This window comes from Gymnodraco acuticeps, unplaced genomic scaffold (genome assembly GCF_902827175.1).
Source record: "Gymnodraco acuticeps unplaced genomic scaffold, fGymAcu1.1, whole genome shotgun sequence".
In the NCBI taxonomy this organism is placed as follows: Eukaryota; Metazoa; Chordata; class Actinopteri; order Perciformes; family Bathydraconidae; genus Gymnodraco; species Gymnodraco acuticeps.
Window position 1 is genome coordinate 143,347 of NW_022990667.1, and position 16,998 is coordinate 160,344.

Below are 16,998 nucleotides of genomic sequence, written 5' to 3' on the forward strand. Positions count from 1 at the left end.
ATATAGCACTTTTCAACACAAGGCAATTCAAAGTGCTTTACAAAAAATGAAAGACATTAAGAAAATGGCATTTAAAATCAGTCATTAAAAGAAAAGATAATAAAATAAACATTAAAAGAAAAAATACATGGATAAAAGTTACAGTGCAGTCTAAGATATGATATCCACACAGTATGTACAGTGCACTGTCATGTGTTTAAATCTAAAGATAACCCTACACTTAGTTAAAGTGGCTGAAATCAGAAAAGTCTACCATATCATTGTTTTATATGTTTGTATCAGAGTGCCTCATCACTTTACCCAGCCAGAGCACTACTTGTGGGTGGTAAGTATCAATAAAAAATGTCACAGCTTGCCGTCATGTATTTGTCTTTTTGTGACTGACATCGAGTCGTATCATTCGTCAAGTTTTTAAAATAGATCTCCCATTGATAATGCAAAAAGAAATGTGAGTGTTCTTTTTGGATATCATTTTAACAAAATGAACTTGAATGAAATGTCTGAAATTATTGTCGTAATCTGCTTTATGCTGTGTAGTGAACATTGACGCTGTAGAGCCTCTTCTCCTTGCTGCTCTGATATACACAACTCTAAATCCATTTCCTGATCATCTTAAAAAAAAAAAAAAGGAATTATGCAACTCGGACACTAGTTGATATTGGTTATTGACGTATCTAATGTAAAACAAAAGCTATATTCTTCTATTTACTGGGAATAAAATAAAACCACACACTTGAAATCTAAAGAAGTGTCATATCACATTTTGGAAAATCCATCTAAAATGTTCCAACCTGCTGCACCTCCTCGATGGCTCATAATGAAAGAGAAACACTAGGACAACAAGCTATACTTAACATATCAGAATTGACCTCTTTAGTCTCACACTTGTATTCTATATCCCGCATCGTGTGTGCACAACACAAAGACAACACTATGCATTTCTATCAGCAGCCTGACAAAAGTGAATTACCGCCCACAGTTGGTTTGGAGCCTCGGCCTGCTCGGCACATATATCTTTTAAACACACAATATGACACAGCGTGGATGAATCCATTGCCAGAGTTTAGCCTGTTACTGATATGAAGGGGACATTTCAATTCAACGCTCTTATGTATATTTTGACTTTCGTGTTTATCATCCTTAGCAGACATCACATCCGCGTTATGAATAGGCACCCTGCTGGCCCTTGATATGGTAAATTGGACGTTTTATGGTTTATGAAAAGGGGTGTTTTTTATCTTCCACTTTTATTCATGAGCCCTGAATCTCGCTGTAAATGCCTCTAAGAAAGATTCAGCTTTATTAGACTCATGAATAAAATCGATGTTGCCTATTATGGCTGTGGTCGGGGGCCACTGAGGAAAAACTTGTCTTTGCGTGAGACTTGTGAGTGTCAGTCCAACACTCACACATAACATTTCAGAGCCCCTCGTGTGTGTGCGTGACATTTCCCCAGCTTGTAGCGATGGCTCAAACACCACCGAGTGTCGAGCAGTTCCCACATCAAGAGGGAAACGATGGCTTTCCGTTTTGAATGTCACTTAAATCATGGTTTAGTAGTAAAATAGTCGTACATTTCTGCCTTTAATATTTTTTTGTGTTGTCTGTTTTCCTTTGAATGTTTTGTTTTCCACACGCATATGGCTCTGTCTCACCCCTAGGGAATCTCCTCCTCTGGGCTAATGTGAATATTAGTATGGGTTAAATGCTCCAGTCATTTGTGCATTAATGCATGTTGCATAATTAATGTTTTTTGCTCAAGTCTCTTAGCAAACAGCAGTGGAGGAACAAGCATCCATTCCTGTGTCAAAACTTAAAAATATCAGTCCTAAAACGTGAGGAGCTGCTGCAGGATTTTCTGCATGAGCTGTTTTGATGTCTCCTGATCATTTCCCTTCTTGATTAAGAGGCGCTGTGTGAGGAGGATTCAAGGCATTCAGGAGTGTGATGGGATTAAAGGGGACACTGTAATGACCCTGTTGTCGGAGGGGCTCATCATACGGACACAAAGCTGTGTCGGAGAGCGGAGGAAAAACACAAACACAATGTCACTGTTGTTCTCATGTTTAAAGAAAATAAACTCATTTATCGTTTCAATTATAAGAAAAATCTTATTTTTTTAATCTTATTTTTAGTTATTTTATGTTTTTTTCTTTTTTTAATCTGTCATCTAAAAGACATTGTGACGCAATAGATCTATATTTGGGTATTTTGTTACATTTTTTTATTTCATTTTACATTTTTCACATTGAACCAAGGATTGTTTGGGATATATTAGCAGGTAATAATGTTGCCTTGAAAATGTTTTAATATTGACATTTACAATGGATTGTGAAGATGTCTGTTGCATATATTTTTTAACGTCTGCACTGTGTTGAATTAAGATTATAGTCGTTGCATTTAGAGCTGTAAATCTCTGCAGGTCAATCTAACAATTTAATCAAAGCCTGTCTGACAGGAAATACTTAATTGTTGAAAATCCACAATAAAAAAGAAATGGCAGTAATTCATCTAGTGAGAAAGAAAATCTCAGTATGTTGCATTTAACATCAGTTGCCTCTGTCCATGGTACTGAAGTCTTTAATGGCCTTAAAGTTTAAGTAACTTAATCATCAATAAAATGGTTGCTTCATTTCGTAATAACTGTATTTCGTCCCCTTGATTTCGTGCGTAATTGGAAAAAGTGTGTGGCCTAAACGCAGTCTTCTCATTTGATCCTTCTTCACTTCCTCTCTGCATTTTGGAGATTAATATCTTAGTAGAAAGACTTAAGATTTTAGGATTTTAAATAATGTCTTTACATTTCAGGCTATTTTGTCCCATCAGAATCTCCTGGTGTGGACAGACGACCGAGGAGGACAAAGGGTGAGTGTATGGGAGTCAGCTGATGGCTGCGTGGTGATTAAAGACACCAAATTACGGCAATGAGCAGTGTCGTAATTACATTCCTTAATCACATTCTGGAGGTCTAATTGCCTTAACGATGTGTTTCATTGCGTGAAGGCAGGTATTACAGTCGACAGTTTTCATACACACTTGTTTTCGAATTAACGTATTATCACACACCGTCACGGTAATTGTTTTAATAAAAGCAATAAAGGTGGACAGAGTTTTTGTTTTTGTTTCCAGGAGCAGAGAGCTGTTTTTTGTTCTGCCTCGAGGCGATTTTCAGCCTACACGTCTGGCCTTCGCTCCCAAGACTTGGCGTCACTTTCAGCTCAAGAACATACAAGTTATCGGTTTTGATGGAGCAGAAAATGATTGACCAATTGTTTCTCAGTGACACGTCGTGAGAGTCGGAGACTGAGAGCTGCATCACCCAGAAACGGGTGGTCTCTAATGTTATAATAGGCACTATAATACAAATGTTTTGCGATTTAAAACATGATTAATTCTAAAAACGCAGCATTCACTGACACTAAGTTTGACACCAGATGAAGGAGCAGAAGTATTTATGTTGTTCAAAATATTTTAATAAAGCTTTTCAACACTGAAATACATACAAATGGCCCTCTTCGCCCATATAATAACTAAAGTATCTACAATAATCCACATCTTGACCTGACAACGCGATTTATCTGAAGACCTCGATCATATTGTGTAAAAAAAAAAATACAACAACTCAGAAAGAGACTACAATGTGCAATGCAGGCAGAATATCCAATATCAATATCCAAATGAATAAATTACAAAAAGACACCGAAACAGCTTGATTCTTGAAGGTTTCTAAATGTTTCTTGAATAGTATTATATCACAGTGCCCCATTAAAGAATTGTAATAGGCGTGCGCATCTATTAACAAGTGTCCGGGTTAGCACGTAAATATCTGAAACCAGCATCTATTTCATCTCCTTGTTCATGACATTCCACGTGTTCAATAGAAAAGTTCATGACAACAGGCCTCGAACCAGAAAGCAAATGTCTCTGAGGTGAGGGAAATAAAAACTCGCAAAAATCAATAAATAAGGAAGCAGCAGTGAGGTTGGACTAACGCTCCAGGAAGGTGTCCATGTGTTTAAAAAGTCGCAGGTTGTCAGGTCACCCAAATCTCCAGGGGAAAAAAGGTCCAAGTGATCAACAACTCACTGAACCACAGCCACTCGCACAGGCCTCGCGTTTGGTCTTCACTGTCATTCATACCAGCACTTAAAGGATGATTTATATACACAATCAAGTATTGTTTGAACAAAAAAGCGCGTTTTGAATGCATTTAGTAAATATTATAAAAGTATTCATCGGCATTACTTCTTCGTCTCTAGCCTATCAACAACACAGGTCTCCCAAAGTGTTCTTCAAACTCCCCCCTGTGCGTCTGTGGAGTCTTAAGGCTTGTCAGTGCACTGTTTGCAGAGGCTGGCGGTGGCGTTGTTGAATAGGGCACATTTATGTGGGCAGGAGGCTGAAGCCACCCCGGGTGGGAAGGGATATCCAGGCGGCTGCTCGTACGCGCCCAACCCGGGAGCTGCGAGGGCGGTGGTGGCCGGTATCGAGGCGGCAGAGATGGCTTGACCCTGGTTCAGATACGCCACCAGCCGCCTCATCTCCTCCAGTGCCTGCGCCTGCATGAGGATGTAGTTTTTGGCGAGCAGCAAAGTGGCAATTTTGGAGAGTTTCCTCACCGAGGGGCTGTGCGCGTAAGGGATGACCCCTCTGAGCTCATCCAGCGCGTCGTTCAGGTCGTGCATCCTCCGCCTCTCTCTGGCGTTGATGTTTAGCCTCAGTGTTTTCTGCTCTTTGTTTTTCTTACCTCCTGGTTTCCCAATGGGCACGCTGCGTCCGTCAGTCAGAAGGATCATTTCGCACCTCTCATCGCTGTCATCGTCCTCGTCCCCGCCGCTGCTCTCCGCCGCAGAGGTCCTGTTGGCGCTCTCGCCGAAATTGACGCACAAAGATCCGGTGGGCAGACCCAGTGGACCCCCTCTGCCTCCTGCAAGTCCTCCCGGCTGGATGGAGTCTTGCTCGGTCTGGTCAAAGCAGCTGATCGGTGACTGTCGGTCTCTGGCTGCGAGTTCAATGCCAGCCGACGACCGGAAGGGGTCCGTTTTCTTAGTGGACACAGCGCTGAGAGTTTTGTGAAAAATGTCCCCCGCGCCTCCGTTCAAGTTCATTCTGTCCATGGGCTCTTGCTCGTGCGGGCAACGGTCTCTTCTGGGAACTCTGCGCGCGCCTCTATGAGTTTCTCCCTGTGTTCTTCCTGCTTTAGTTTAGTTGTGTGTCAGAGGAGAAGTTGCAGGCTTGCTCGACTTGTCAGCTGAGGTGTGGAGACGAGGAGGAGACTCAAGTAATAAGTGCCTCTCTGACTCTCTCTCACTCTCTCTCTCTCTCTCTCTCTCTCTCTCTCTCTCTCTCTCTCTCTCTCTCTCTCTCTCTCTCTCTCTCTCTCTCTCTCTCTCTCTCTCTCTCTCTCTCTCTCCCTCATTCACCTTCACAGGATCTCCGCGATGATCCTCGTTACGCACGAGACGCCTGAGTCTTTTTACATCATTATCTCGAGGCGGGTTATTAAAAAGGATTCGCCTATTGGGATAGAGACCCCCTCACCCCTCTCACTCCTCACCCAATCAGCTTAACGTTTTAATTAATGGCATTTAAACATGGCAAACAATACCGCGTGTGCTCTATCATTCCCTTCAAGTGTGTGTTTTTGCAACTGTGTTTTTAGAAGAGTCTGATTATGAAATATTCTTCATGGACCTTCTTTTGTGTGAGAAGTTGTACTTTTAGTCAATCTCTTTTGTAGAAGTCTATAGGATTCAAATCCAATAGACTAGTGTTGTTTTCATTACTTGTATCATATTTGGTTAGTTCCTCTTTTCTTATGGCATCAAACCTCCACTTGAATTCAAAGAGAGACCAAGCATATAGTTACCAAACTTGACATGACACTCTTTAGCAGACTTCAGACTGCATCATCCTTATGAAAACCACAGCCAACACATTTCATTTCCCCTGCTTTGTATTCTAAATCTCCCAAAACCAACACGGATATTCTTGCAGTGCAGAACGTCATTTACTTGTGGTCACATACTGCCATCTACTGGGTTGAGTGGTGCATTACACCAACAAGGGGAAGTCAAATGTACTCAGCATCAACTAAGCTTTGTCCAGCTCTCTACCCTTAGGCACACCATCATGTGAGGGCTAAAGAAAATCCCTAAATGTGCCTATGATAATTATCTGGTCAATTGGAAAAATGCCATCTTGTTCCATTTGAAATAGTAAAGCAATTGTAAATAAGTGTGGGTTTGGATATTACACTTAAAGTTTTTATAAATGTTTTTAAAACAGATGTTCTTGCATTGTGGGAAAAATATATTTTTTCTATAACTTTGGATCTATTTACATAATAGGTGTGGAAGCTGCAGTCTGTGAAAAATAGCAAGTGTTGTGCAAACCAGGGGTATAACGTTTTTTCTTTTTGTCTTTGGTTCATAGATGTTTACCTCAACCATTGCTGTGGGAGCTGTCCGGTGCTGAACACGCGGAGACCCTTTGCTCTTATTAGACGTCGTACACCAACTCCACAGGTAGCCAAAGTCCACCGTAGCCCAGGTGACCCCACAGCTCACTGAGATTCATTATGACCCACTCTCTTACTGCTTGCAACACATTCTTCTTCACCTCTTTCACAAAAAGCCTGTTCAAAGCCTGCCCCCCCCCCCCCCCCCCCCCCCCCCATCCCCCCTGGAAGCCTTTTGTAGAAACATGCTGCAATGCCCTCAGGACAAAAACCTCCCTCCACTTCCAAGTTACCTAGTTACCATACCAGTGTGCTGCCCATATTTAAGCTACCCTTATCAGTGATTACAGGTGACCCCTGATGATTGAAACCACAGGGGATATGGAGTGGATTCCTTCACCCTCGGATAAAGCACCTTGGCAGCTACAGATTTAGTTTGAATGGATCTTTGTAGAGAGGTCTGCTCCTTCAGTACGTCACAAGACAAGTTCTGTTCAAAAATCCACTCGTTATTTAATAGCGTGAGAGGGAGACGGAAGAAAAGATTTGAGATATTTTCATTGTACAAAGCTGAGGAATTAACTCAGTTTGTAGACTTCTTTACAGAGGTGGAGGAAGAGTATTAACTTAATTAAAAATACTCAGTTATAAGTAATAGGCCTGCATTCAAAATGTTACTTAAGTAGAAGTTACTTTAAGGCTGGATTATTGTAACTCTTTATTATCAGGGTGTACCAAGAAGTCAGTCAAGCCGCTTCAGCTGATTCAAAATGCTGCAGCTCGTGTACTAACCAGAGTTAGGAAAAGGGACCACATTACACCTGTTCTGGCTGCCTTACACTGGCTCCCTATAGAACACAGGATATCATTTAAAATTCTTCTTCTCGCCTACAAAGCCCTTAATGGGCAGGCGCCATCTTACCTTAAATAACTCATTATACCCTACTGTCCTACTAGGGCATTGCGTTCCAAGAATGCAGGGTTGTTGGTTGTTCCTAGAGTCTCTAAAAGTACAATGGGAGCCAGAGCCTTTTCTTATCAAGCTCCACATTTGTGGAATCAGCTTCCAGTTTGTGTTCGGGCGGCAGACACCCTATCCGTTTTTAAGAGTGCGCTTAAGACCTTCCTTTTTGATAAAGCTTATAGTTAGGGCTGATTAGATTCAGCCCCTAGTTTTGCTGATATAGGCTTAGTTTGTCGGGGGACATCTTACTTCTTCCTTCTCTCTGTCTATACCTGTGTACTCTCATGTTCCGATTAACCCAGCTTCCCCAAATGTCTTTCTTTTTGGTGTCTATATACGCCGGGATCCGGAGTCATGGATGATCCTGCGCTCCTGTGTCCTGCATCGCGAGCCCTGGATCTTGAGTCGTGGCTGTGGTCCTGGATCATAGGTCCTGGATGGATATCCTCGTGGATTCATCTTCCTATTATACACACATGCATTTCCAAACATTTTGACTACCTGTGTTGCAAATGTATTATCTTTTAAATTTACACACGGCATCTATTGCACGTCTGTCCGTCCTGGGAGAGGGATCCCTCCTCTGTTGCTCTCCCTGAGGTTTCTCCCATGTTCCCTTTAAACTGTGGGTTTTCTCTGGAAGTGTTTCCTTGTACGATGTGAGGGTCTAAGGACAGAGGGTCTTAGGACAGAGGGTCTAAGGACAGAGGTTCTAAGGACAGAGGGTCTAAGGACAGAGGGTGTCGTATTGTCATACTGATATTCTGTACAAACTGTAAAGTCCACTGAGACAAATGTAACATTTGTGATATTGGGCTATATAAATAAACATTGATTGATTGATTGAAGTAAAAAAGTATTAGCTTTAAAAAAGATACTTTAAAGGGGACCTATCATGCAAAATGCACTTTTTGATGTCTTTTATACATAAACATGTGTCCCCGGTGTGTCGGGGAACTCACGCAGCGTCAGAAATTAAAACCCTCTCTCTTTCCCTCCGTACCCAAATCTCTAAAAACACTGATCCAAATTTGCGTCCGATATGACGTCATATCGGAAATGTAGGCTGGCTTTACACCCACGGCCCTATCAGAAAGCTGCTATCAGAAACAATGCCTGACTGTTTTGGACATAATATGGTCGGTGTTTACATTAGCATCGCTAACACTCAGAGCTAACCTGTACTGGAGAGCATGTGTGTGAAGAAGCAGGAAGTAAAAAGGAACTCACCTTGTGGTATAACCGGCAAGAGAGAAAGCCTTTGAGCTCCAAACTGTTTCAGAGAGAATCCTTGATAATCCATGATATGGCGTTTCATCACGGCAGCATTTAGTTAGACAGTAGCTGCCGGGTCCCGCATGAGCTCAGCCCCCTCCTCTTTTATTTGTTATCAATCTTTTTTTTTAAAGCTTTATACCCGAATCAGCACTTTTGATATGAGGCATGGCTAGAATGGATGATCTGTTTGGTATGTTGAGCAAAACACTTCATAGACATGTTTTTTATATATTTGTATATATCTGAGACCTATGCTATTGCCTAAAGATAGCATGATAGGTGACCTTTAAATAAGTGTTCATTATGCAAAATGGACATTTTAAGCACTATATATCTGTAATCATTGTATTCAAATGATTGATACATTCATGTGTTCATCACTTCAGCATTGCGCTTGGTAAAGGTAGGGTTTGTTTGAATAGTGAACTGTATGCACTACTGTGTAACTTAACCTATAATAACATTTAATAATATGTGTCCATTTATATTTAGTATTAATAACCTAAATCTGCGAAGTAGCTTAATATATCAAATACATGTTGTGGAGTAACAGTATAAAGAAGCACAATGTGAAAACACTCAGGTAAAGTACCAAATGTTTTACTGAAGAAAAGTACTTGAGTAAAGATATAGCTGTTCCAGTCTAATCTTTAAACACGTGTTTATTTAAAATCTAGCCAAGCAGAGAAACTTGCTGCATTTCTGTTATCCCCCCTGTGCTGGGTCTCAGTGTTCATGTCAGGAAAGTTCTTTGCAGCTGCATTAAAAACACAATTGACCAAAGCGCCCTTCACACATTCAAGGTCAATGTTTTTCAGCTTTTTCCAGCACATTTCAATTAGCGTATGTTCCGTCTCTGGGCTGAGGCTCCATGAGAGGCCGAGGGGGCAGGATACTGGAGGAGTTATGATCTAACGAGTGGCAGAGACAGTCGCTTTATCCTGAGACAGCAAGAGAACACCTTCATGGCCAATCAGGTCCGGCTAATGAGACGAGATGGGCCAGGACCGTGGCACAACCATTACAGCCACAGTCTGTCAGCACTTTGGTAATGAAGAGAGCACTGAAGGTAAAACTGTGTTAGGAAAGAGAACAAGCATCCATTTAAATCCGGAGGGAAGTTTAGACACAGGAGCATGACAGGAAGTGCTCAAACCATTAAAGAAACTTCCACACAGAAATCAGGATTTATTCTCTACCTGAGCTAAAGGGTTGTTATTTTTTACCACAAGGTCATGTGGTCACTTTGGTTTGTTGTTTTTGTTTGTCTGCAGGATTACAGGCAAACTACTGGTATGATTTTCATGAAACTTGGTGGCTGTACCGTGGAAATCCCATTATATATTTAAGCGGATACAAATCACAAAGCAGATAAACGCATTATTTTTCACTTTCGTATCGCGAGATGGATATTTGGCCCGGCCGGGATTTGCAAAATCTGAGAGTGACCTTTGAGTTTTTTCTGGTTCGCTTTTTTTTAATATTGCAAAAGAAAACAGTGTGGTACAACAATGACAAGAACACCCAAGGACAAACAAAGTTACCTGACTTGATACATGGATATATGTATATTATGTAAACATGCATACTGTATTTATGACATAGCCAACCAAAAGAAAATGTTGAGGAAATTAATTATAAATATTTAGCAGTTACTGAGAATTAAATGACAGAGTGCTTAAGGGGAAATCTGTTAAATAATGCATGCATGTAAATGTGTATGACTGTGTATAAGGGGAAAACTAATACAAACATACAATTATTTAATAAATAATAAAACATGTATAATAAACTTTTCAAAAATAATGTCTTGCGCATCCAAAGAGTAATTCCACTTCTCACCACCAGAGGGCATGCTCTACCTTCTAATGGAGCAGCAGTGTGTGATGGAGCAGCAGAGCTGAACATGCTGTATGGCAGCCTGGTGGATTTCTTTCAACTTTGAAGATTTTGGTTATCAGTGGATGCCAGACTGAGGCTGTACAGTCCTGATATGAAATTCTAATTTGGTCCTGTGGTGCTCTACATCCACACCCAGCTCTGAGCCATATGCATGACATATGCTCACCTGCGACATGTCGGAGCTGATTGTGGATCAGTGTCCCTCCTTCACTCACTCAGGTTATTTTAGCACTTGTTAATGTTCTTTTGCACTACTTTTTTCACTGGCAGTGAATGTCTCTGCTTTTCATTATTGTTATTAAAGCTTTTAAGTCCCGCCTAAAGACCCACCTCTTTTCCCTCGCTTACCAGTCAGTCTGAGCTATGTCATATGCTTTTACTGTCTGTCCATATCCTTTATGTGCCTTGTATTTATTCTTATGTGTGCTTTTTTATCTTTTCTTATGTGTGCCTTTTATCTATTCGTGTAATATTATATTTTATTATAATGTTATGTTCATTGTGAAGCACTTTGGCAAACCCTCTGTTTTTAAACTGTGCTGTATAAATAAAGTGGATTGGATTGTTAGAAAATAGACGAACTCTCTGTAGCGTTGATTGTTTTCATCACTCATTGCTTATTTGGAGGATTAAAGGAAATCAACATTAATGGGTTGGTGAAATGATTGGATAACCCCCCCTTCTCCCCCCACCTGGCCCTTCTTCACTCCATCACTCCATCCGCCATTCTCTGCGATGATATGCATTCATCAACATCTGATTATCTTTCAAAATGTGCAATAGCTTTCTAATGTGACATGGAAATGCAAAGCTTTTAAAAAATAATAGTTTTGCTTGCGTACAGTGTGCCTCCATATGTGTTTCTGTCGTGTGTCAAATCAAATGCTTATGTCTGCGAACGTCTTAGCCTTTATCGTGGTTTCATGTGATAGTGCAGTGCCCTTGAACGCCACTAGGAGACGCACTAAGATAAGAGGATGTTGGTGCATAAAACTCTTTCAGCTATCTGTCAAAACGTTTGTTAGTTAACATTTCCCAACCTCTTAATATCAATTGATTAGGACATTTCACTTCATATATGCAGAAGTCCCTCGCCCAACTCACCACCATACTTTGCATCCCAGAGTGCTTATGGGAGTTAATATGCACCTCGAATTAATCTCAGTGTAATATCCTGTCACGCAAGGCCTTTTTAGGTTATTACAGGATGGCGAAACTGCACCTTGCTTCACTGCGAAAATCCTAATTTCAACCAGTAGATTTCCCTCTATGTGTCGCTGGAACAAGATGTTCACTTGTGTCAGATCTGCTCAACAATTCTCCAGAAATAGGCTACACTAAATGTCATTAATCGGAGTTTAATGTAAATGCTGTATATTTGACATCGAAAGCAACCTGTCACCTTCTATAGATTCTGTCTTGAATATCTCTATGTTACGATTTTTCTGACATCCCCTATCTTCGCCTGTGTGTGTATTTGGAGTTTATATCTCGCCGGTTCCGGGCTGCATTCCTGTACAGTGCAATATGTGAGCCATGAAACAAAAGGCTGTTCGGCGGTGCGCAGCTTTCAGCACCACGCAGGGTGGACAGCGCTCCTGTGTGCGGAAGGACAGCTCCGACACATCAAGTAGGTTCACATAAAAAACAGAGCTTTAAAATTGTTGTGGATATTTACTTTATTGATGGAAGAAAGAGGGGAAGGGTACAGTACATGAGCAATGCGTTACAGAAGCAAATACACTGTGAATGGCTTTCATAAAAAAATCAGACATCCGAAGAAAGGAGGCTCATCTCTTGGCATTCACCGCGTGCCTTAATTGTAAGACATTAAATCAAGGTCCGCTGTGAACACGGAGAGACACAACCCGCTCGTCTGAGTGTGTGTTTGCATGCATGAGTGTGTGTCCAGTTGCATTCACTTTGGAAACGGCCAGACTTTTTTTCCGTAAAACGTGGCATTATTATACAAATATTCAAATAATTCTGAAGCATTTGAGGCTCTTGTTGTATGGCTAAGAACTGTATGACAAGTTTTGCCGAAAATTGGAATAAAGAAAAATCCCAAGTGCGGGTCCAAAGAGATTAAATCCTGTCCCGGTGTTGTACAGGCCTACCGTAATGTGTAAAAAAAAAATCAATTCAACAAGAGGTTATTTTACAGGAATGACTTAAACGCAAAACCATGGGTAGTTTTGCAAAATAACGATACGTCCCAGGCCGAGGGAAATGACTCCTGCTTGATGCTATTTCCGTCGAGTGCTTCGTCCAAAAGCGTAAAAGTCCTCCATTATCCCATAATGCACCTACAAAATAAAAGGAAACACAAAATGCGTCATGAACTTCGTTAAGAATTGCAGGTGATCAAATCTCATATTCCACTTTGACCTGTCAGATGGCGTCCATAAAACCGAAAAAAGTCCACGTCTATAATATTGATTTTCCTATAGTCGCACACGCATTTCTTTCTCCCACACACACACACGCCTGCAGCCTCTACTTGCTGTTCTGTCGCAAATCGCAAACGGGGCAGCTGAAGAGGTAACTGCAGTTGTCCTGAACACACTGGCAAAGTGTGTGTATGTGTGTGTGTGTGTGTGTGTGTGTGTGTGTGTGTGTGTGTGTGTGTGTGTGTGTGTGTGTGTGTGTGTGTGTGTGTGTGTGTGTGTGTGTGTGTGTGTGTGTGTGTGTGTGTGCGTCCCAACTGAAGGCAGCACCGACTAATGGGACTGATCCCTCTCCGTCCCGTCTTTCCCTCTGACTTTGGGATTAATGGTGCTCCAGCCAAACAAATGAGGCATCTGCCTTCAGCACAAGAGGATTGGGATGAGGGGGGGTCATAGGAGGGGGGGTTATAGGAGGGGGGTGCTGACGTCACCGGGCAAACAGATGTTCCTCTATATTACCCAGCGTCCTCCTCATGACTACCCGGTGCCCTTGAAACTAGGAGGGAAATTGACGACTTCCTATTTGGAGTATTATCGCCAAAATGTGTTAATAGTTCTGCATTTGTGTGTGTGTGTGTGTGTGTGTGTGTGTGTGTGTGTGTGTGTGTGTGTGTGTGTGTGTGTGTGTGTGTGTGTGTGTGTGTGTGTGTGTGTGTGTGTGTGTGTGTGTGTGTGTGTGTGTGTGTGTGTGTGTGTGTGTTTGTACGGGCCGGCAGAGGAAATGCCAACAATGGCTCCAAATTGTGAAGCCCTAAATCTGGCGTTGGCTGTGATCGGTTATGCAACATTGCACTATTCGAAAAAAAAGAGAACACGCGTGTACGTAGCCTGCACGAGCACACACTAACTACAGGCACGGGCATACGCACATGCACTCCTTTCCGTGCACACACACAGGGATGAGGGAGGGATGCTGCTGTTTGATGGGAGTGCAGTTTGGTTTACTGTATTCAACTCGATTTAATGAGCTGATTTTTAGTTGCTGGAATAAGATGTAAAATAGACACTAACAGTATTTTAACGGAGACGTACGTTTTATGCTTGGAAATTACTTTATTAGATTATTTTATGTAGGCTGAGATCCATATTGAATCCATTATAATCTGCAGCGATGCAGACAGAGCCTATGTATTTGCATATTGGTTAAAAACTGCTGAAATGGCGTGAAGTCAGTGCTGTGATCATCATTAGGAGTCCCACAGTGCACCTGCTATCCTGCCTGATCCTGATCCCCTGAGCTCAGAATACACTGAGACCAGTTCTGACAGTTTCTCCATTAAAGAGCACAATCCGCTGGTGTTAAAGCAGTGTGGAGAGCACGAAGAGGCGCAGGCTCGCAGATATGGTAATTGCAATGCATTACCCACTCGCTATAACAGAGAGGAGAGGGATGCAGAAACAAAGGGAAACGCCATTTTAGACGGAAACGTCCCCCATCCCCTGAACACCCACCGACTCTCTTATATCTGCCCATGTTTCGGAGCTTCTCTTCGGCTCAGCACAGCACCATGTCTCGGGTCTCTCTCTGGATCTGGACACCGACAGCACCACGACCCCTATTGTCCTTATAAGCACCGCGCAACGAACAAACGATGTTCCTCAGAAACCCACCGTCCCCTTTACCCTTTTGACTGATTATGCAACCGTCGACTCACAAAATGAAAACCCCACGCGTGATTATCGATGTTTTCTCGCCTTTTTGTCCCTTTAGTGGTTCATTCCCTAAAGCCCGCAATAACAATGGCAAGTGCATCGTGTAAGGGGGGAGCGTACATCTCTGCAGAAATGATCAACATTGTCCTCTAATCATTCAAAAATACACATTCTACTAACGTTTGAAGTAAAGATACATATTCTTCCTCTTAATAATTGATCAAAGGGTCGAGCATAAGGCAAATACTCACCATGGTTTGCTCCACGCCATATGGTGGGTCCCAGAACACTGAGCACTGCCTGTATGTATCCGTGATCTGCTGTTCAGCCTTAACTCACTATGAGCACTAATACTGGACTGCAGGTGTTTGCATCCCGGAGGCTTGTATTCCCGGGTCCTGTCGGTGTGTAGCGGACCCTCCGGTCGGTGAGGAGCTGAGAGCAGCACTGAGAGAAGAGCTGGAGCCTCTGCAAAGCATGGCTGCGCTCTCTGGTTTTTTTTCAAAAGAGGGCAGGTCGTTCTGTGCATTACAATCAAATCTCTCTCTCTCCCTCTCTCTCCTCACGTGCACGCGCTTTTATACATACAAATGCGCGCTCACTCACACAAATATACCACCTCTATCTGGAAAATCATACATGTCTGAGAGTTTTGTGTTATATCTCCGCTCTAGTATCTCCATGCATGTTGTAGTTGTTAAATGCTTTTCAATGTAACAATGCACAGTGGGCCTGTTCTAGTTTTATACTTTCAGCAATAACTAAATCATCTGCTGAAGCTCTACGTTAGGAGTGTAGCCGGTCACATTTATCATGTGTAATGCCGTTTGTCTGGAGAGGTCCATTAGTGCGTTTCACACATCAGGCCGGACTGCATCTCGGTTTCTATGTTAGACCGAGGGCCTATTTTCTGTATGTTACTGCAAGAATAAGAGGGAATGTTCTGTAATGTGCCGTTGGTCATTGCTCCTTGTTTTGCTGTTGGACTTAACTTCACATTTGTATTTCTATTCGCACATTTATTGAGCTCTTCCCTTCACATGTGAACATAAAGAATGTATTTCTGCTGCTGATTAAACGCTGTGGCAACCATTGATTGAAGCAAGTGTCAGTGCTGCTCTGCTCTCTGTATCCCCTTCGTTGTCGTGATTGACTCCCAGCCAGGCAAATGTCCAATCGGAGGGCCCCCGTGTATGATGTCACCTGACTAACCTCACTCACCCTGTAGCCGAGGCAAAAGCCCACTAATGCCTGCTTACCTCCAGACTATTAATACACCTGATTCCAGCATTAGAAATAACCTGCAGGTGTTGTCAACGTGCTGTTTTCTTGGAGTTCTCGCCTCCTTGTCTTCTCACAGTTTCACTCTGTTACTGTTGTTCTGTTTCTCTGTTACACTTTGACGGCTGCAGTGATGATGCAACGTTGACGCGTGATGCAAGATAGGCGCCCCATGCACTAACATCGTTAACGTTTTGTCATAATTTCCCTTCTTTATTGGAAGGGTTAGAGGGAAAGTGTGGCGGGCCTTGCGTCAGGCTCCATGCAGGGGGACGTTTGGAAGCCGCTTTCTCTTAGCATAGAGCGGGGGGGGGGGGGGCGCTATTGTTCCCGCTGAAACAATGGGAGCTGCGGGGCGACATGCAGCGGTGCGCACATGAATGGCAGGGGCTCTGGATGTGTTTGGGTCAGTGGCCCGGGGTCTCCGTCCCAAAGCCCCTTTCCCAGCGCCTCACAATGAACCCGCACAAGGTCGAGGCTCCTGGGGGTCACAGGCCAGCCCCTTTTGTCCTGCACTTCACAACACATACACATTTATTAAGCAAGAGTTAGCGGCCCCCTGTTAAAAAAAAAAGAAGAAGGAAAAAAAGGAGGGCGAGAGGGGTTGGCGAAAAGGGGGGGAAGAAAGAAATAACTAGTGGCTGCAGAGGCAAATTCCATCATTTGGACCGAGGTGGAAGTTTGTAAAAGTTGTAGAGGAAGTTGGGGCTCTGCGGATGGAAACACACGCTAAGTAAGACTGGATTTGGAGTCCTTATTAAACCACCGTCCATCTGTCTCTCTGCTGTTGGATATGCGTCCCTGGAATGGGATTTCTGACGTGTTGTTCTCCACACCTGAGGACTCTAAGAAGGAAACGGGGGTATAACTGCCTGCAACAGCACTGAGCCGATGTGACGAAACTGCATAAAATAATGTAGTCGGTGGCAGCGCGTTATCATAGTGAAGAGCATTCGTTGACATCCAAACACAAGGAGCCACGAGGACCGAAACGCCCTTTACATGCACTACAT

At 42.7% G+C, this 16,998-nt stretch overlaps 1 protein-coding gene and 1 long non-coding RNA gene across 2 annotated transcripts; both read right to left on the reverse strand.

Moving 5' to 3' along the window:
- Window positions 1–3,451: 3,451 nt before the first annotated feature.
- Window positions 3,452–5,276, reverse strand: bhlhe22 (basic helix-loop-helix family, member e22). Its single transcript, XM_034229612.1, has one exon. The coding sequence runs from the start codon at window positions 5,115–5,117 to the stop codon at window positions 4,323–4,325; it is 795 nt and encodes a 264-aa protein (XP_034085503.1). The 5' UTR covers window positions 5,118–5,276; the 3' UTR covers window positions 3,452–4,322.
- A 6,989-nt stretch (window positions 5,277–12,265) lies between these two features.
- Window positions 12,266–15,136, reverse strand: LOC117555008. The gene is made up of 2 exons (XR_004570347.1): window positions 14,956–15,136; window positions 12,266–12,910 (listed from the first exon to the last, which is right to left on the reverse strand). It is a non-coding gene; the product is annotated as an uncharacterized LOC117555008 (long non-coding RNA).
- Between the last annotated feature and the right edge of the window lie 1,862 nt (window positions 15,137–16,998).

Coding starts and splice junctions, on each gene's coding strand:
- bhlhe22 (XM_034229612.1), bottom strand. CDS start 5,117: ATGGACAGAATGAACTTGAACGGAGGCGCGGGGGACATTTTTCACAAA.